Source organism: Bison bison, unplaced genomic scaffold, assembly GCF_000754665.1.
Source record: "Bison bison bison isolate TAMUID 2011002044 unplaced genomic scaffold, Bison_UMD1.0 scf7180017864062, whole genome shotgun sequence".
In the NCBI taxonomy this organism is placed as follows: Eukaryota; Metazoa; Chordata; class Mammalia; order Artiodactyla; family Bovidae; genus Bison; species Bison bison.
Genome location: NW_011494634.1, coordinates 1,516,228 through 1,537,394, shown reverse-complemented (window position 1 = coordinate 1,537,394; position 21,167 = coordinate 1,516,228). Strand labels below are relative to the sequence as shown.

The 21,167-nt window shown below is 33.9% G+C and overlaps 1 protein-coding gene across 2 annotated transcripts in view; it reads left to right on the top strand.

Moving 5' to 3' along the window:
• The window catches only part of CDK17 (cyclin-dependent kinase 17), a 61,160-nt gene that overhangs the window by 21,444 nt on the left and 18,549 nt on the right, over positions 1-21,167 (top strand). The window contains exons 6-17 of one of the 2 annotated variants that reach the window (XM_010836294.1): positions 3,848-3,904; positions 4,844-4,958; positions 5,712-5,806; positions 6,140-6,202; positions 8,442-8,565; positions 10,312-10,432; positions 12,485-12,582; positions 13,065-13,170; positions 15,473-15,515; positions 16,695-16,785; positions 18,082-18,159; positions 18,679-20,429. In XM_010836294.1, coding sequence (XP_010834596.1) covers positions 3,848-3,904; positions 4,844-4,958; positions 5,712-5,806; positions 6,140-6,202; positions 8,442-8,565; positions 10,312-10,432; positions 12,485-12,582; positions 13,065-13,170; positions 15,473-15,515; positions 16,695-16,785; positions 18,082-18,159; positions 18,679-18,716 — 1,029 coding nt within the window. In that variant the 3' untranslated portion in view covers positions 18,717-20,429. Of the gene's footprint in view, positions 1-3,847; positions 3,905-4,843; positions 4,959-5,711; positions 5,807-6,139; positions 6,203-8,441; positions 8,566-10,311; positions 10,433-12,484; positions 12,583-13,064; positions 13,171-15,472; positions 15,516-16,694; positions 16,786-18,081; positions 20,895-21,167 lie in introns of those variants that run through there. The other variant, XR_824975.1, reaches the window with a different exon arrangement.

Below are 21,167 nucleotides of genomic sequence, written 5' to 3'. Positions count from 1 at the left end.
GGTCATGTATGGATGTGAGAGTTGGACTGTGAAGAAAGCTGAGTGCCGAAGAATTGATGCTTTTGAACTGTGGTGTTGGAGAAGACTCTTGAGCATCCCATGGACTGCAAAGAGATCTAACCAGTCCATTCTAAAGGAGATCAGTCCTGGGTGTTGTTTGGAAGGAATGATGCTAAAGCTGAAACTCCAGTACTTTGGCCACCTCATGCGAAGAGTTGACTCATTGGAAAAGATTCTGGGAAAGTCTTTGGAAAAGATGCTGGGAGGGATTGGGGGCAGGAGGAGAAGGGGACGACAGAGCATGAGATGGCTGGATGGCATCACCGACTCGATGGACATGAGTTTGGGTGAACTCCAGGAGTTGGTGATGGACAGGGAGGCCTGACGTGCTGCAATTCAGGGGGTCCCAGAGTCGGACAGGACTGAGCAACTGAACTGAACTGAACTGAATGTATATGTTTCTATGCTAGTCTCCCAATTCGTCCCACCTTCTTCTTCCCCCACTGTGTCCACAGGTCTGTTCTCTATGTCCTGTGTCTCCATTGAAAGTGAAAGTGAAGTCACTCAGTCATGTCCAACTCTTTGGGACCCCATGAACTCTAGCCTGCCAGGATCCTCCCTCCATGGGATTTTCCAGGCAAGAGTACTAGAGTGGGTTGCCATTTCCTTCTCCAGGGGATCCTCCCGACCCAGGGATTGAATCTGGGTTTCCTGCATTGTAGGTGGACGCTTTACCGTCTGAGCCACCAGGGAAGTTAAGTGTCTCCATTGCTACCCTGCACATAGGTCCATCAGTACCCTCTTTCTAGATTCCAGGTGCATGCGTTAATATATAGTGTTTGTCTGTCTCTTTCTGACTTAACAGTGAAATTACTCAGCTATAAGAGCTGTTTGAACAGGAGTTTGTTTGGTTTTCCAAAAGGCTAATTTTTAGAGCAGTGAAGTATCAGAAGAAAATTCGCTTCATTTGAAGCAGAATTAAGAAGATTTTTATATTGTATTTAAATGCAGAGTGTATTGTTCCAATCATACAGCTATTATTTCTGTTTTTATGAGACTTTAAAAATATTCTAAAATAATCTAGGATGAAAATCAGTCTAGATTGTGAATTCATGAGAGGAGGAATCATGTCTGTCTTCTTCACTCTATCCCCAATACCTAGCATTATGCCTGGTAAATGTTGAATAAATGAGCTTTGTCTTCTGTCCTCTGAATAATTTCCGTAGGAGAGTGTGTCAACAAGCTAGTCATTATGTCTATTGTTAATCTTGTCATGCTCAGCAGATAAAAATGCAAGCAAAATTTTCTAGAAATTCCATATAAAGATTCAGTTAAGCAATAAATTGGATGTAATTACTAAATCCTAAAGGTTGGGAATCATTAAAATGTGGTCAACCCAATTCAAAACCTCTTTAATTGGGTTATGGCAGTCAATTCCAGTATTTACCCTCTTTTTAAAAAACGTACTTTCAATATATTTTAATGATCTCACTGAATTTCACTATTTAAAGAGTGACTCTTTTTAATGTTAATATTTCATGTAATGTTAATATAGATGCTATGCTATATAGTTAATATAATATCTCATATTAACTATAAGATAATAAGCTATCTCTTATAGTTTATTCCTTGTATACTTTATATGATACGGTAATCTCTACATCAGTCAGTACTGTCTTTACAGTCTTGAATTTGTAGTTAAATTATCCACTCTTTAAAAAAAACAAGCATTTTTGTCAAAGCCACCATTAGAGAAAAGTGTACATGATCTTATAAGGACATTTTAGTATTTATTCACTTAAGATTAAAAAAAAGAATAAAATTTCCCAACTCCTAATAAGAAAAATTTCCCAGGGAATTCCCTGGTGGTCCAGTGGTTTAGGACAATGTACTTTTGCTGTTGCAGGCATGGTTCAGTCCCTGGTTGGGGAACTAAGTTTCCACAAGAGGTGGTGTGGCAAAAAAGAAAGTTCCTTGCTTGTAGTTATATTTTTCTATGTGCTTCTCACTGTTACAGATGATGACATTTTAATTATATCTTGCGGGGGGGGTGGGGGGGACATTGATTATTTTGTTCATACTAGTTTCCATTTATTCTTGCTATTCTTTTTCCTTCATAAAAAAATCAGGTGAGATTTGAAATTCATGTCAAAATAGTTCCATGTTTGTGAATTTAATCATCTGAATTCTAGAAAATAGGTATAAGAAAATAAACACTCTATCATAGTTTGTGTGACCTTGGCAATTAGCCTTTTTTTTTAAGTGTTATGTGAGATCATATGTAAATAGACTATAGAAAAACTACAAAATCAAAAAATTATTCAGAATCAGGTTCTGATGTATCAAATGGTGGTCTCTTTGCCACATTTCCCATATTAAAATTAAAAAACTCCCATTTGTATTTGGAAAGTGTTGTCTATTATAGTTTTATTATCCTGTATAATTATTGACAATACAGAATAAGGACTTAATATCTGTCAGTCATATATAAAATAGTGTGTGGGTAGATGGATCATGATGGGTTCCAAAAATCTCACTTAAATTGTTTTTGAAAATACCGTATATAGGAAAAAGTCTTTAAGAGTACACAGAGAGAAGCAATTTTTCAGTCCTTCAGTGAAAGCACCAGCACCACCTGTGACCACAGTTTTGATTAGTTTACCAAAATTGAATGAGTATCATTGAATTTTCAGTTTTCCTCATGGCTTTTAAAGTGATATATATGTCTTGTAAAAAAGTTCCTTGTACAGCAGTTCCTTTGAGAGGCCCCTGCTACTTTTGACTGTCAGTTTTGGGCAGTTTACCTTTTTTGTTTCAAGCGGTGAGTGATGTTAAGTCAAATTGTCAAGTATCATTTTTATTTTGTTCAACACCTCCATAAAAAGTGTATCTGAACTTCCAGAATTTGACACAGAATTTAATAATCCAGCATACACCTTTAAGAGTTATATATAAAAGAACGTTATTCCTTTCATTGGCTACTTAAGGGCATTAGTATCACTCTGAGAAGTGAAGTTTTAGATTACTGTTGCCCTTTCCACTATCTACAAAAGGGGTACTAGAAAGGAATTTAAGAAAATTCTTATTCTCTTCTTTTTAACTTTTTTCCCCATCTCTGCTCTCTCAGTCTCTACATTTTTATCATTTTGTTTTTTCCCCTAAATCTTCTGTGTTCGGTGTTTTTTTTTTAATTACTTTTTAAATACTGAGTTCCCATTGCATATTTGACTATTCCATCTACCTCATTTATCGACTCCATACAAAATAGTCAAGCTCAAGGTTTTTTAAAAGAATGCTTTTCAGAACTCACTTTTTTGTGGGGGATGGAGGAGACTGATTTAGACTTATATTACTTCTTCTGTGTTAGCATTTCCTGACTCATCATAGAGTATGACATATGGTTATCTTTCTTATTATATTTCGATGGGAAAACCTGAAATAGTGTTTTGTTTGCAGGCCTTCCTAGGGAAAACAAAAGACTGATGAAGGAAAATATGTAGGAAAATTGTTTATTTTGTGATTTGTTAAATCATGTAGTTATCTTTTATAAAATCCTTTTGTATCCTAAAATGCCTGTGATATCTTAAAATTTCAGAGTTTTAAGGTAGAACAGAAATTTTTCAAAGCAGAATGTGAATCAATTTGTAAAAAAGATGAGTTGACAGTTTTAATTGTGAACTTTGTTTTAGAGCCTTTAAATGTTCCAATTTTAAAATTTGACAGATGTTCTACTATTTAATCAGATTTTTCTGTTCCAAAACATTCGAAGAGCAGGAGAGTTTCAGATATTGAGGCAGAGAAGAATTGAAATTTGAAGAATACTAAATTTATAATTGTTTGCTTTCAGTCAGAAATTGGGTTTGGAAAAATGGAAACCTACATCAAATTGGAAAAGCTTGGAGAGGTAAGTTAATACTTATGTCGAAAATGTAAGATACATATTTTTCTTATTCATCACCTAAAAGACTGTATCTTGTCCTGTAAAGGCAATAGAATATTAGAAAGAAATACCCTTCAATTCTTGAAATTATTCCATCAGTGTGAGAAGAAATGAATTTTTTTAATAGCATTGTAACCTGTTGATGCACAAAATATTGTGCTTTTTTTTGGTAACAAAATAGGCATCTATCTTTTAGTTTGCTCCTTGGTACTCTGTGACTGTGCTGTCATATGGGAAATTCCATGTGTTCAAACTTGTGAAAAATCAAAATACTATCTGTAAAGCTAAAGACACATCTTAAAGGTTAAGGAAATTCTTGGCTCATTTTTTTAAAATGAAATTCAAGGTTTTCCTGATCTTGCTACTGGTACTAGTTTTGAAATGGTCTGCTTCCCAGAGTGATAAAGTGCAAAGAAAATAATAGAATTAGTTAATAGGGAGGCCTTAAGGGAGTTTGAGAACTGTCTTGGCAACAATAGAAGATATCTGTAGAATACATTTGGTTTTTAAAGGAGAGCTCTAGCATTCAAAGATTCTGAAAATCGGTAAAATTTTAATAACATGTTAGTTACAGTTTCAGTTTTCACTTAATGTGCTTAATTTCCTCAATCTTCACATACCATTGTAGTTGTAGTTAATACAATACTTTTAAATTAAATATTCTCCTTATGTTTTTACTTTTGAAGTACTCTGAAGGGTTGTAAGAGTAGGGAAGCTGTGCGCAGGGAACTGAAAGTCCTCTTAGTTGTAGGAAAACCAAAACCAGTCATGGTGGAGTTTTCTCTGCAAAATGGAATTTAACACATGGTTAGAAATCAGAAATTTAGGTAGGGCTCTTTCTTGTATTGATGATATAGACAGACTCATGCTGCTTTCATGTATCTTTCAAAATATATTTTATAGGGTACCTATGCAACAGTTTATAAAGGAAGAAGTAAATTGACAGAGAATTTGGTGGCCTTGAAAGAGATCCGGTTGGAACATGAAGAAGGTGCACCCTGCACAGCAATAAGAGAAGGTATAATTAGTACTTTTTGTGAGCAGAATGTTTTATCAAATTTATATAGAACATTTTAAAACCAAAGCTATGTAATAAGAGTTCATTTTTTGTAAGTACAAAGAGCTCAGATATAGAAATAATACATGACTGGAAAATAATATGCCATCGCAACTAATGGCATCTCATTGAGGAAAAAGAATACAATAAAATGAGGCCCTGGGGGTAGAAGCAATATCTAAAGCTAAAATATTTAACAAAAAGGAATTAGATACATTATCATACAGCTTATGAAGAAATAGTATGAAGTCATAAGATCATTGTCATAGACAAATACTTGGCATTGGAAAGTGTTACATATTGGTGCATGGGGGAAGAGCTGACCATAAATAGTGTATTCAGGATGTAAATATATTTTTATAATGGTACCATTTTTTTTAAAGGATTATCCAGAAAACGGTTTGAGGCGACTGATAAGCCAGTTTGGAAGAAGAAAACATATCTTGGGACAGTCTCAATAGGTTAACATTTGAGCGAAAAAAAGATGTTATGTAGAGTATTAATGTAGTATAGGGAAAAACTTAGAAGTATTAAAAATATCAAACCCAGTACCATAAAAGAAAAGGAAAAAAATTCTTTTAAAATTTCTACTACAAATCCCTTTGAATTGTTTTAAGAGACTCCTAAATTCAGGCCTTCATATGTTAAACTTAGGGTTTTTTAAAAGACTGCCTACCACAGACTAAATAATTGGCTTTCTTTTCTGTTTTGCAGTTTCACTATTAAAGGATCTAAAACATGCAAATATAGTAACATTACATGACATTGTTCATACAGATAAATCTTTGACTCTGGTCTTTGAGTATCTGGTAAGCATTTCATAAAACTTCAGTATTTAATTTTGCTATAATAAAACATCACAGATTGGATTTTTTAACAGCCCCAGGGACATTCTTATTATTAGCATTTAATTATGTGTGGTACATTCAGTATCTTTCTTCAAAAAACAACTAATTTTTTTTAAAAAAACAATATTTAATATCTATGTATAACTGAATCACTTTTCTGTATACCAGAAACTAACACAACATTGAAAAGCAACTATACTTCAATTTTAAAAAGCAAACTTATTTTTAAAAACTAAATAAGTAAATGTCATGCCTTCTCAAAACTATGTATCACATAGTGCTCTGTTTTTTCAGGATAAAGATCTAAAACAGTACATGGATGACTGTGGAAACATCATGAGTATGCACAACGTAAAGGTATGCTTACTGTGTGGTTTAAAATTTTGTTTAGAGACAAACACTTAAGCAGAGACAAACTGCATTACATAATGAAATACGCCAGTCTCATAACTATTCTGCTTCAGAATTTTTTGTTACGCATTTTAAATAGGCTGTTGTTGTCTGAACACATTTACTCAGAACTTCTGTTTGCTATACTGTAGTATTTCCTAGAATCAGGCCTTTTTTGTAGAACTACTTCATTTTAAAAGTTTCAGTAAGTACTTCGGAGGAATTTGAGGTTTTTGAGTAAGAGCCACCTGTTTTCCTTGCTTAGCCCTTCAATAAACTTTTAACCTTATTCTGCTTCAAAACAGAAAAGTCTTCTGACATTTCCTTTCACAGTATTATTGGTTCTCTTGGATATATATAGAACATTTACAGGTATATTCTGCTTAGAAAGAAAACAACAAGCCTGTTTTATCAGAATCCAAATGTTTAAGGTAAATGAAAATGATACAGTATATTTTGCAAAGGGCCTCCTTTAAATGGCAAAGTCCTCATGTTTAGAATGGTATTTAATTATGAAACAACTTTTGAAGGTACTAATTAGTGCGTAAGGTCAGGAAGCTATATAGGTATTATGAATACTAGGCTGGAAATACCATTCTGCACTATTAGGAGAGAAAGAAAGATAATTATGTTTTCTTACCTGAAAAATGGGTGAAGATGCAAGTAATAATAGAAAAATTTGACATAAACTGTGTGCCAGATAAAGCCCAAAAGTAAAAGTAAGATCAAGTAAAAACCCTTGATACAGTTGTGTTCTTACAGTAGGTTTCTTTGACTGGATTTACTCCAAATTTAGCAAAGATCTGTTTATCTGAACTCACTCAGTGGTTCATGAGACTGTTCTGGAAATAGGTTGTCCTAGCTGTGGTTTTGCAACAGTTCCAGTTCTATAGATACTAACTTTTAAACTTAAGATACTTATTTAAATAGTTAAGTTTGGTATAAAGGAGAGCCAGTTTCTTTTACTAAAAAATAGTTCAAAATATATGGATATAACACATTGGTAGGAATTTTAGAATAGGGCTTTAAGTTTTAAGTCTCTTTTCCATGTATTTTCTGTGAGAATTGTTTTCATCATATTTTATGTTTTATTTGGCAAAGTGTTGTGAATCTCATTTGTGTTTACTTCTGCTTATGGCTTTTATGTTGTTTTTATGTTTAAGGAAATAGAGTTGTCCTTAATTATCATAATTTGACAAAGATTTGAGAAGTTTATTTGTCTTAAGCCAGGTCTGCATGCCAGAATTAAGTTGAAAAGTATTTTATTCTCTGTTAAATATAAAAAGTAATGAGAATATTTGGAAGTAGTAATTTAAGAGTTTTCAAAACACAAATACGTAGAGTATAGAAGCTCTGCTAATTACAATTTCTTCCGGCCCACTGTTCACCCGCTGCCTTGGCTTATTCTCGAAGTTCTAATGCTATTTTTCACCTTCCAAGAAAACCAAGGGTACACTCCTGAATGCTGTGGACTTGAGGCTCTTTTTTGTTAACCACAAAGAATCAAATACCTTCTGCTTTTCATATTCCCTTTTCCACCAAAATCCACAACAAAAAAGTTTACCATTAGCCTTATAGGAATTGCTTTTTTCCAAGAGTCATTCAGAGCTCCACAGTGCTTAATCCCTTTTCTGAATCATAGCAGGTTTTGAAGGCTGAGTGGGAGGTGCTGAAAGTAAAGTACCCAGGAGGTGGGTGATAGAAGCTGGGTTAGGTTATTTTAGGTTATTTTTATAGCACGTAATTTGCCAGAGCTGTGCAGCACCGATCTCTTTGACACTTCAAAATGTTCATAAAGCCACCAACTCTAGTGCCTTGCATTAAAGGCTTTGTCCCACATCAGTTTTTTTTCAGGGGGAGGAGGGTTGGGTAATGGTAGAAGACTGATTGTTTTGTGAGAATTTCATAATTAAACTATAAACCTCATTAGTAGACCTGTAAGTTTTTGAGGTACATTTATTTAAAATCATTTTTAGTAACAAGTGAACTATTACTACTAAGATAAAGTTTCATTTGTTCACACTAAAAAAATAGATGCTTCGAATAGAATAATGAATTGTAAAATTTAGATAAGTATGTAAGGAAAAGGAGATGGTTCCTTTTTTTTCTTTGACTATTCTAGGCCAGTTGCTTTTCTGTTTATCATAACTTACACCAAAGTATGTCTATTATCTGTAAGACTAATTTCTGTTTTTTGTTTCCATAGCTGTTTTTATACCAAATTCTACGTGGTTTGGCATATTGCCACAGAAGAAAGGTGTTACACCGAGATTTAAAACCACAGAACCTCCTCATTAATGAAAAAGGAGAATTAAAGCTAGCAGATTTTGGTATGGAATGTATGAGATATTTATAGATAGTTCCAGGTGGTTAAGTTTAAAAGAAAAAACAAGTATTGACACTGTATGATTGCTTTTTTGTGAGTTTGGAAGTTTTTGGAAGATATTTGAAAATTTTGGTGGTCAGTTATGTTAGTGAATGCTAAACATCACAGGTTCTCAGAAGTGGTCCATAGTCCCCTAAGCGTGCTGAGACCCTTTCAGGGGATCTCCAGAGGTATAAAGTTGTTGTTGATCTAGATGAAAATTCTACTTTTCCTGTGATCAGGCAAGTATTCATATAAATAGACATTTTCATTAATAATAGAAAATGGCTTATATAATAATACCATGTCACATTGAGTTAATTTGGTTTGGACAAAATTATTATGTATTGCATTTCATGCCAGTATTGCAAATCTAATTGTGAACTGAACCAGAAGCCTGTTTGAGCAAGTACCATAGTTTAGAATTCTCTCAGAGGGAGAAGAATAAGGTCCTGAGGAAACTACAGCTGCAGTTGCTTTGATGTGGTATGGATAGAAGAGCAAACGCGAAGCCTGTCCTTTTCCCCTCATAAACCAGTAGTATATCAGGGAGAGGAATCCGAAAGTTGCTCCCATTTGCTAATTATCAAAAAATTTTGAATTTATTTTACCAAGTTGGGATGGTAGAATAAAATCTGTAATTAAATAAAATAATGTCAACGTTATTTCAGTGACATCCTTTAGCCCTTAAACTAAATGAAAATACTATGAATACTGCCTGATTTAAAAAACAAAAATTCTCGTTTCACTTAGATGACTATCTGGTTTAACAAAGTATTGAATTATCCTTCTATGACATTTTTCTTACTTAGTATTTTAATCAGATATAATAGTTACACACAGCAGAAATCACAGCCTATGGATGAATTAGTTCCTGTTTGAAATAAAGTATATGTTAAAATTTATATTTCTTCAGATATCTTTTAAAAAGTTACTTCTTTAGGTGATAAGAATTTGGAGGCATGGGGGTAATAAAAGCAACTCTTACACTAGTGGCTCGAGAGAGAAAGTTGCAAGCTCTTGCCTTTATACCTAGATAATCAGTGCATTTCATATTCAACAGGCAAAGGAATGGCACGTGTTAGCTACAGCAACTAATGATATCCAAAGACAGGTTCATTGTATTTTAATATTAACTATATAACGTAAAACTTAAGAAGTACAGAACGACAATGTAGTTTATTCAAAGAAGATTTTAAATAAAAACTTCTGCAGGGGAATTATTAATAAAACTTAACAGGATCGTGGACCAATAACTTCATGCTTTTTGGTAAGAATTGGTACAGCAAATGAAATTTGTAATCAGGTTAAAAGTCAATAAGCCTATAACTGAAAGAAATAAAATTGTTTATCTTAATATCATTGGCCTGTTTTGCATTAATTTAACTTGAAGTAGGAAGTAATTTTGGCATAATCATGGCTAGAAGGAAGATATCTTAAGTTTAGATTAGCCCAGATACTGAGACCAGGTGCATTCACTCATAAAAGTAAACATAGTCCCTGACTGTGGAATTATTATTTAGTTTAATTACATGAAGATTTGCTGACCCAAGATGATGCACACTCAAAAATTCATAAAACGAATTTTCTTAAGCTTCAAAAAGGTATAGAGTAGCCATCTCAGGCATCCTTGTGACTGCAATCGTTGTGGTCATATGAACTGGGAAATACATTCTAGCTGCTTCTTAATTGTTTTCTTTTCCCTGTGAAGGACTAGCCAGAGCCAAGTCAGTTCCCACAAAGACCTACTCAAATGAAGTTGTCACACTTTGGTACCGGCCACCTGATGTGCTTCTGGGTTCCTCAGAGTACTCAACACAGATTGACATGTGGTAAATATATGCATATGTTATTGCCATTTATAATTTTGAAAGAATGTAGCCATTAACACAGGATATACTGATTGGTATTTGGCTTTAAGGAGATGTTATTTTAAAGAGAGACAATATAAACAATGATGAAGAGTTCTGGCAAGTAGGATCACCTAGGTTTAAAGACCAGTTTGAAATTACTGGCCTGTGCCTCAGTTTCCTCATTTAAGGAAATGAGAATCATAACAATAACTACTTTAAAAGCCTGTTCTGTGAATAATGTTAAGACCAAATGAGCTGATATATATAAAGCACTTTGAAGAGTGTCTGGTACAAAATTATTATTTTTATCATCATTTAATATTCACCAAAACCCACTTGCTTTAAGTTGATCTTGAAACAGTGAAATACAGTAGTAATCTTCCTCACCTGGCACTTTGATCATGACACTCCTTTATTCAAACACATTTGCTGCTTCCCCATTCACTACCTGTTATGGAATAAGGTATCGTTCTTCAATCTGATATTTAATAATCTTCATGAAATGTCTCTTCCTTTTTCAGTTTACTTCAAACTATTCAGCGTAGATGTTTCCATTTAGCCAAATGGCTACTTAACTATATTTCATAAATAAACCTGGGCTTTCCCAGCTTTGCTCTTATATTCATACCAGTTCACCTGTCTTTAATGACTACTCTGTTTCTCTGACTAAGGCCTGTGCCTAGGGCCTTCAAAACATAGTTTTTCATAAATCCTCCCTGACTATAACCTAGCCTCCCATGGCTAATTTTTTCCCTTGAACTGTGGTTACACTTACTGCAAGTACTCTTTGTGTAGTGATAAATCATATAGTTTGTTTTGTTGTTGTCTTGGGTTGAACATTTATATAATTTGTATTGTGAAACATTTTTTCTTTTTAAAGCTTCTTTAAATTTTGGGAATATATATATAACCAGATTTACCATTAAGTACATTTACAGTGCTGTGCATCCATTATCATCAGTCTCCACAACTCTTTTCATTTTGCAGACTAAAACTTTGTACTTATTAAATAGTAACTCCCCATTTCCCTCTCCCTCCACCGTTTTTCTGGGTTTGTGAATTTGGCTTTTTAAGTACCTCATATAGGTAAAATCATATAGTATTTGTTTTGTTGTGACTGGTTTATTTTACTTAGCATAAATGTCATCAAGGTTTACCCCTGGCAAAGATAGATACTTGACTTTTTTATGTGTCAGAATTTCCTTCATTTTTAAGGCTGAATAATCATTATACATATATGTTATTTTGTTTATTGATTCATGCACTGATGGACAGTTGGGTTGTTACCACGTTTTGGCTGTTGTGCTGCTGTGGACATGAGTGTACAAATACCTCTTTGAGATACTGCTTTTCTTTTGTTTATATACTTAGAAGTGGAATTTCTAGATCATATGGCAATTCTATTTTACATTTTTTGATGAATTACTATACTGTTGGCCATAGTGGCTCCATTATTTAATCTTCTATATAATATTTTAATTTATATATATATACGTAATTGCTAGGTTGTGAGTCTTTAAAGGAAGGACTCCTATCTTAAACTCATGTCTTCACACAGGTGAAGACAGTATCTATTTAGTGAGCCTCTATCCATTTCTCTTCCTTCTCTTAACACATTCTCTCTCTCTATGTCTTACTCACTCTCACTCACTTTACCCTACATCTATGAGCTCTGTCTCTGCTTCCTACATAAAAACATCTTGAATCATTTGTTTCTCCCTATCTCTGCTGACCACCACTGCCTAACACATAGTAAGCATTAAATCACTATTAGCTATGGTTAGTGGTATTCTTCAGGGATCATGCAGAAGAGGGCTGGACATTTTAAGTGGGAAAAATGGATATAGAAGTATGGAAGATGATAAGCTAAATGTTAACAAGTTAGTTTAGTTATATCTGAAAGAAATCTGCAGATTTTCTAGCAGGCTAGTACAAAATTCTCCAGAGAGGCAGCCTTAGGGAAAAGACTCTTGTGCTTAATAATATATAAACGGATTACTCATCTTTTTTTTTTTATGGTATATTTTATAGGGGTGTTGGTTGCATTTTCTTTGAAATGGCTTCTGGAAGACCTCTGTTTCCAGGATCAACTGTGGAAGATGAACTGCACTTAATTTTCCGACTGCTAGGTAACAAAAGAACTTTCTTCTCAGTGATTTGTTACCTGTAATTGAGTAGCTGGATACGACTACATCTTTCAAATGTATATTTATAAATTTGATACTGAGACTAACATAAATAGCTGTTATAAGAATTATAATTTTCATGTTGAGATAAAAATCCTTCTAGATAACTTCTGCTTTTTATTTACTGATTTCTACCTGTGCAATAATGATTCTATGAAAAAACAGAAGAGAAATATTATTGAAAATTGACTTTTAGCACATTATTAGGAAATATTTTAGCTTAGATGTCAATTAGGCATCATTTTTGTGGAATCTTTGCTTAGTCTGAAAAGTCTGTATGTTTACTGTTTCTGTCATTCTAATTTTAGTTGAAACAGTCAAATTATCTACTAAATATAAATTGTTATTTAAGACACTTTTGTTCTGCCTATATATATTTGCCTGTATAAAAATTTCTATATAAGTATATATATTTTTAAATTCAGGAACTCCATCTCAGGAAAATTGGCCAGGTGTTTCTTCAAATGATGAGTTCAAGAACTACAACTTTCCAAAATATAAACCACAGCCTCTAATTAACCACGCACCCAGGTATTTTTTTTCTCTCTTTACGTGAAGGTGGGAACACACTATTTTTTTTTTTAATTCTTTTTAGTCTCTCTCTCTTTTTTTTCTTTTTAGTCTTTCGAACCATTTGTCATGGTAAGGATTCAGGAAAAATACTTGATATACATACACAATTCTTAAATATTTTAGAATTTAATTTCTTCCTATGTCAAATTAATTTTATAATTCAGTGACCAAGAATCACTAAACTATGTAAGTCCAGAGAATTGAACTACAAATAAAATGAGCATAGAATATATATATATTATATAATTCTAGGGTTTATGTAGGATATTCCTTTTCCCAGAAGGAAAACATTGATATATGCCTTATTCAGAACTGTGAAGACCATGATGAAATTTATTTTTTCTATACCATTATTCTATATTTCGGGCTTCCCAGGTGGTGTCGTGGTAAAGAATCCACCTGCCATTGCAGGAGATGTAAGAGACACGGGTTTCAGTCTCGGGGTCAGAAAGATCCCCTGGAGGAGGAAGTGGCAACCCAGTCCAGTATTCTTACCTTGAAAATCCTATGGACAGAGGAGCCTGGCAGGCTACAAAGACCATGGGGTCACAAAGAGTTGGACACAACTGAGCATGCACATTCTATGTTTACTTAGGAATGTGTAATAGGCAAAATCTTGGCTCTTATACAGGATGACCCATCATAATTTTGGCCAGTGTTAATGATAATTTGTATTTGAAGAATATGAACTTTCTGACCCTTCATATCCTCTATGTTGCCCATCCGATTACAGACCTACCTCAGATCCATCTAAGACTCCCATTAAAATTTGAGTGAGAATGTTTTTACTTACGGAATGTATTACATTTCTGTAAGTAACGTTAGAATCACTAACCCCCTTTGTATTTTTTCATCTTTCCTTAAGAAAAAATAGATGTGAAAAGGGCACCAAGATACCAAATAAGGCAAATATCTGTTTTAATCAAAAGCCATTCACATTGCTCACAACATAACATACTCACTCTAGTTCCATTTATTCTCAAGATAGGGACGATTAGTAAGATCATTCTGGTGCCAAAACTATTTTGAAAGTGTTTATGTGATTTGATAGCCTTGTCACTAAACTAACTGGTAACATTCTAAGTAGACTTCCTAAGAAGGAAGAATAATATAATGTGTTAGACTTTTAGCATAAAAGCATAAATCCTATTTTTGTCATATATATATTGCTTGCTGTTGTAATGTCCAGGGTAAAAAGTTGCAGCTCTTTAAAGCAGATTCTTTAAAAGAATCCGCCTACAGTGCAGGTGACCCTGATTCAATTCCTGGGTGGGGAAGATCCCCTGGAGAAGGGAAAGGCTACCCACTCCAGTATTCTGGCCTGGAGAATTCCATGAACTGTATATAGTCCATGCGGTTGCAGAGTCGGACACAACTGAGCAACTTCCACTTTATTTGTAGCCACAGAGTTCCGAGTGTTTGTCAGAATGGCAGACTGCAAAGGATTAGGAGACTCTGGAGAATCTCTAGGCCACAGCATCCACAGTTCCTACTAAGAGCACTTAAGATGGAAGGGAAAGGAGGCAGTTTCCATAATTGTGCTTTTGCCAGTGAATATCAGTGCATGATAGAATTTGTGACTTGTGACTTCTGATCAGGAGGTTATCTCTTTAAGATAACCCCTAAATCCTCTACTCCTGTTTTATTAATTCCATCCTTACAATTTTTTGTCTTTATTGATTATGTCATTGGTTTTGTATCCCTTTTAAATAAAGTTTTATGAAATTATTGAGGCATATTTAAATTGAACTTTATAGCTTCTAGTACCCAACCTTCAGCATATTGTCCTGTAAAAATTTGTTGAGTGATTCATCTCTGTTTATCTTGAACCACAATGATAAATTTGGAGGTCTCTTACCGTTGTGTTTTCACCTGTATAATACGAAATGATGCCGTTGTACTCTTGCCTTCACTAGAACACTGTGAAAACAGATCTAGTTTACTGAAGTTTTTTTCAATAATACAGGTTATTTTGTTTAGAGATAAAATAGTGATTTTTTAAAATTCTATCATTCTAATTTCCTCTTGAATATTGAAATTTTGAGTTGATGCCCAGTTACTTGTGATTTCTTCTTAAACAAGTGGCACGATAAATCTTAAGGATAAAACAGATTTGAATCTGTTTGAAAAGCAGCAAAGTGTGCTATTTTAGGGCAGTTGAATTTAGCAGATGAAAACACTTGGAAAATAGTTTTATTTAGAAAGTTGCTATCAGCTAAGATTAATAAATAAATTGTTACTTGTCCTTCCTTGTTTTTAGGTTAGACTCTGAAGGAATTGAGTTGATAACAAAATTTCTTCAGGTAAGTTACATCTTTTTTATAGTCATTAAATGGTATGTTAACTTCTCTGAGCCTTAGTTTTTTCATCTATAGAATGGGATCAGTATATCTAGCATACTTAAGACACGTGCTTAGGTGAAAAAATATGGTTTCTCCTAGTGTGTATGGGTCTCTCCTTGTAACCCAGAACAGTCTGAGGTGAAGGGAATATTTTTTTTTTTGAAGCTTATTTTTGGTGATTATTGGCGATCATAGAAGCCAAAGAGATAGTTGCTAATTGCTGCTGTTGTCCGTCAACTTTCTTGGTGATTCTCCAACAGACTATGTAGAAACAGAAAAAAAGACATATAAAAATGTGCATAGCATATTCCCTTCACTGAGATAGTTAGCTGCTGGCACTGATGAACTGTGTCAAGGCCATGTTCTCTGCAGTTCATGTTTTCTTATGTTCGCTTTCTTTTTTCCTTATCCCTATGCTCTATAGGCTGTTGTACCTCCAAATCCATCCATATCTGCATTCAGAGCAGAAACGACAGAGAGGATAAGAGTGTGTCAGTCACATTAGTCCTCATGTATCTGCACAGCAAAGGCTTTTCCAAAACCCCTCTAAGGACTTCTTCCTATGTCTCCGAAATCTTCATATAGCTAGAATGTTGATTGTAAGAGAGGCTGAGAATTGAGGCGCTGGATTGCCATAATTAGCCTAAACTTAGAATAGTCATGATTCTTATGTCAGAGTTGGAAGCATGAATGCCTTAAATCTACATTATCTCATGAAGGAAGAAGGGGAAATGGGTATTGAATAGGTAATTTAATAATATCTTTCTTAAAGGTATTAGTTACATTCTAATAATCCTTTGTTGTTCATGAAGAAAAGTAACACCATAGGTCAGATATTTTGCTTTTTTTCCCATCACTTCAGAAAATATAAGGAATCTTAATCTTTAGTTAAGATCCAGGTTTGTTTTGGAAATTTGTAACTGGGATCATTGCTACACAAGCTCAGTAGTAACTCAATTTAGAGCATAGTAAATTGGTTCTTAAAAATAAGTAATTTTTATTAAGTATTAAGTAATCAAGCTAACGGTAGCTCTAAACATTTACATGCTAATTGGTGTGTGTGTCCCCTACCCCTCACACATGCTTTTTCCATTATTTAGAGAAAAAAATTAATGAAGCTGCTTTTTTGGTTTTTCACAGTATGAATCTAAGAAAAGGGTTTCAGCAGAAGAGGCCATGAAACATGTGTACTTTCGAAGTCTGGGACCGAGAATACATGCTTTACCTGAAAGTAAGAGAAATTCTAGAGTGTGTCCTTCCATCCCCTTTATTTTTATCCAGGTTTGGAAACTGGGGTGAATTAGGAGTTGAGGAAGGGACTATTGCTTTTTAAGCCTAAAATTCTGGTCTTATTGTAATTAGATCAGAAACCCTTGAAGGGAGGCGTATGTCTTATTTACCTGTTTTAATTTATTTCTTTTAACACTGAGCATGTTGCTATGACTCTTAAGAAATCAGTAGCACTTCTATGTGGGTCATTAGTCTTATTGGACTTAAGCTGGAAAATGCCATCCAATGATGGCATTGGGCCAATTGTCATTAGGCCCAATCTGAATTACTTTGATTCAGAGTTGTTAAAAATGGATTACAAGCAAGTCGTAATGAAACACAGCCAAAACATTAGTTTTCTCGTGAAAGTAAATTTCCTTTTTAAGACATGAAGATGGTTTTCCTTAACTGTGTTCACTCAGACTTAACTAGCCCCATGACAGAGTTGAGCATATTGTCATTAAAATAGCTGATTTCTCATGCCTGAGGTAACTGCTTGATTTTACTCAGAACATTCTTAAAAATTACCCCAATATATTACTTTAAAACTGAGCAAGGTGAATGGGGAATTAAGAGAATATTTCGGAAATGAGCTACCAAAAGCTTTCATTAATTTCCCATTCTCATTTACTAGACAATGGTTTTCTAATTGGAATCAAGACTCCTCATGACTTTTCACTTAGAACCTAAAGGATATTTTGTAATGAAAGACTACCTCTGTGGCAGAGATGGAAATGAGAAAGATGAATTACAAGTATTTTTTAAGATGCTATTTACATTTCATTATTACTAATAATATCAAGTTTTAAAGTTTGAGTTGCAGGAAAGGTGTATAAACCTATTTCTTGTTTTTCTGTAAAATTCTCAAGATAGTTTGAGGATTGGACCTTCACTGCCATCATAAGACAAATGGATAAAGGATAGAATAAAACTGAGTAATACATTTTGATGAGGTCTCCCAACCTCAGTAAGCCCTAGAAATAAACAGTGTACATTCTCCTCAGAGAAACACACACTCACAGCCTAATTTAAAGCCAGATTGGAGGAGAAAGGTTCTGAGGGGAGATTATTTGGCTTGGTTTTCTTCTCAAAACCTTGGAACAAAAGAGAAAATACTTCAGTGGGGCTCTAACCTTGTAAATGTAGTATAAATGTTTCACATTCACTCAGTATATAATTTAGATGCTTTGTGTCTAGTTGGATTATATTTGCTTTAATGATAGGCTTTCATCTGCTGTTTTTTGTCTATGCATTTTAGGTGTATCAATATTCAGTTTGAAAGAGATTCAGTTGCAAAAGGACCCCGGTTTTCGAAATTCTTCTTATCCAGAGACAGGTGTGTTTGTCATAAACCATTTCACATGTCGTTCATGAAATATTGCGTGGAACCAAGTTTTTGGTTTATAAATTGATCAGTAAAATTATGTAAAAACCAATGTACAGTGCATTCCACAGCGGTGTATGTTTAGCATTGCACATACTCACTTTTCTGTATGATGTGGGCAGCTCAGTAATTCTTCAGAGAGAATCTGACTGAGTCCAATCAGGGATCCTGAAAGCTGCAGATGGCACAGAGACCTCTTACAAGTGACCTGGCTTGATCACTGACCGCCACCCCTGGCACCTGAGGCAGAAGACACATCTGTGCTCCCCTAGTCATCAGGTTCATCACTTCGAAGCATAGAAGCTGTAGACTGACCCCATCAACAAGAGGGTCCTTTAAGACAGAGCTGATCACTCTTACCATGGAATTAGCTTTTGCTGGTGGGAACATTAGCTTCATAGAGTCACCAAATACTGTTTGTGGGATAAAACTGAACCTTGAACTGCCTCATAAAATGACTTTATATTTTAGGACATGCGAAGAACAGAAGACAGAGCATGCTCTTTTAAGTCTGATAACATGGTTTCAAGCCCAGCCCCCAGCCTTTCTTATCAATCAAGGACTCATATCTGAAGGCAATTATTTCTTTTGGTGGACTTGGAATCTTCGTTTGTCTACACTGTCCTCTTCACAGTGGAGTCTTTTTATTTCAGACCTACAAATTGTTTTTATATTTGTTGTCACAGTGTGACAATTTTTTTGTACAGTTGGTTTTAAGGTCTTCTCTGCCATTAGAGCCAGTAGGTTACAGCTGTTGATGGTAACTATAGCTGCAATTTTTGTGCAGGACTGAGAAACACAGTGCATTATTTATTGCGGAATCATTGCTGCTAAATAACTACTGTCTGTTTATTTAACACAACAGTTGATGCCTGAAGAAGTTGCAGTGGCTTTATTATATGTGAATGCATCTGTTTCTCCTCATAAATTGTTTTACTGCTGCATTTTTTGTTTGTTTTTAAAATTAAACTGCATTGTTTCCTGGAATGTAAATTTAGCTTTGCTTAACAGTAAAATAAGTGAGCCAACTTGAACACTCTTACGTTCATGCTATATAATTTTTTATTGAACATTGGCAAATAGAGTAGCTAAGAAATCAATAAGCACATTATGTTTAGGAAAGCATGTGATGCAGAAGTTGATTCGAGCAAGTGAATACCTGACACTTTGGGGATCTTGAATTACATACCAGTAAATTAAAGTACCACAATTATTTATTTTTACCTTTCCTCATTTTAGAAATATTTACTGCATATTATTGGATATTTGTATACTAATACACTTAACCTGTTTTACATTGTGCTTTAATTTAGTTAAACCATACAAGTCCAGTCAAACATGAGAGATCTTGTTTTGTTTATTTGTCTTAAATACAATTCTTTTAAAAATTAGAATGGATGATTCTTCATTGGGGAACAATTTATTTCATTTGAGAGATGTGTATATGTGTGTGTTTTAATAGCATTCACTTGGAATCAGCTGAAAGACGTAATATGTGTTTGAAATGAGCCATGATAAATAACAAACGAGAGAAATGAGAACTTGGAAGATTGTTTTAAAGCATTCTAGGTATTATCTGTTTACCAGAGATAGTAAATATTACAGTTTTAATTATGCATCTTTTTGAATATCATAAATACACCTTGATGTTGGTAACAGTGTTTTAAGCATTTGTGTTCACTTTTAAGGACTATTTGTTTAGTGCATCTTACCAACTGCAAATCTTAATTGCTATATTTTGAAATGGTCATGTAAATTTGGGGCTTATATATCATGAAGAGAGTCATAACTTAATTCATTTTCCTGACATTCACTGTAAAACATTCAGGGTCCTACCATTTCTGTTCAGGAAATCTTGTAGTTTATTGTTATTTAACAGTATTAAGTGAATTTTTGTATGTTTCATTTTAACTTTATTTGTGAATAGTGATTGTGGCATGTTTGGGGTATTATTTTAATATTTCATGATACTGAAGTTTTAATTTTTAAAAAAATTTCTGGAAGAAACAGATTCATGTGTAATGGTGAATATTGGACCACTACTGCTTTTCACATTTGTAAATTGGTTTTATGTTAAACTCTGTAGCCTAACAAACTGCTGTTATTTCTAACTGACAGACATGTATTAATATTGTACTTTGAAGGTTATAAATATTATGTGAAAATTCCTCCATTTTGTTTCAAAATTTATAATAACAAAATCTTCATGTTGTTAAAATGTGGTTTTGTTGAGTCACGGTTCTTTCTTGGGGAAGAAGGCTGTGCAGAATGGGACCATTTTCTTTTATGTGTCTCAAGATAAAAAAGTGTCTCTGTGCCAGTAGCAATTAATTTATAATTGTGCTGGCCATTCATTTACTAATCTTTACTGTAGTTTTATAGGATAGCACTTTTAATTGTCAGATTTTTCATTTCATAGGTTATCTATTTGATTTGTTGAAAATTTGACAGTTATCCTTATGTTTCATTCTTGCATATAAAAGGTGAAGAATTGTATCCAAGTTATATAAAATTGCTCTTCCTAGGAAAAACTATGGATGTTCCTTCATTTTATTAAGGAATTTGATTTTCTTTTTTTGATACTTGAGCATCATTCAGATTCTGAAAACTTTGCAGTGAAGAGAATTGAAGCTCAAATTGTGAACCTTGAACAGATGATTCGTCTTAAACTGACAAGGTTCTTAAAGGTAAGAGGGGATGCCATTTTTGTTTTCCTTCCAAGTAATGTTAACATGTTATAATCTTTTTGACCCAAGACAGTTCCTGTGGTTTGTGTGTGTGTGTGTGTTTTTACTGTTTTCTAAAATTGTGGTAAAATACATGTAACATAAAATTTACCATTTTAACCCTTTGTAAGCATACAATTTAGTGGCATTAAGTATTATGTTCACAGTGTTGTAAAGCAGTTACCTATTTCCAGGATTTTTCATCACTCCAACAACAGAAACTTTGTAGCCATT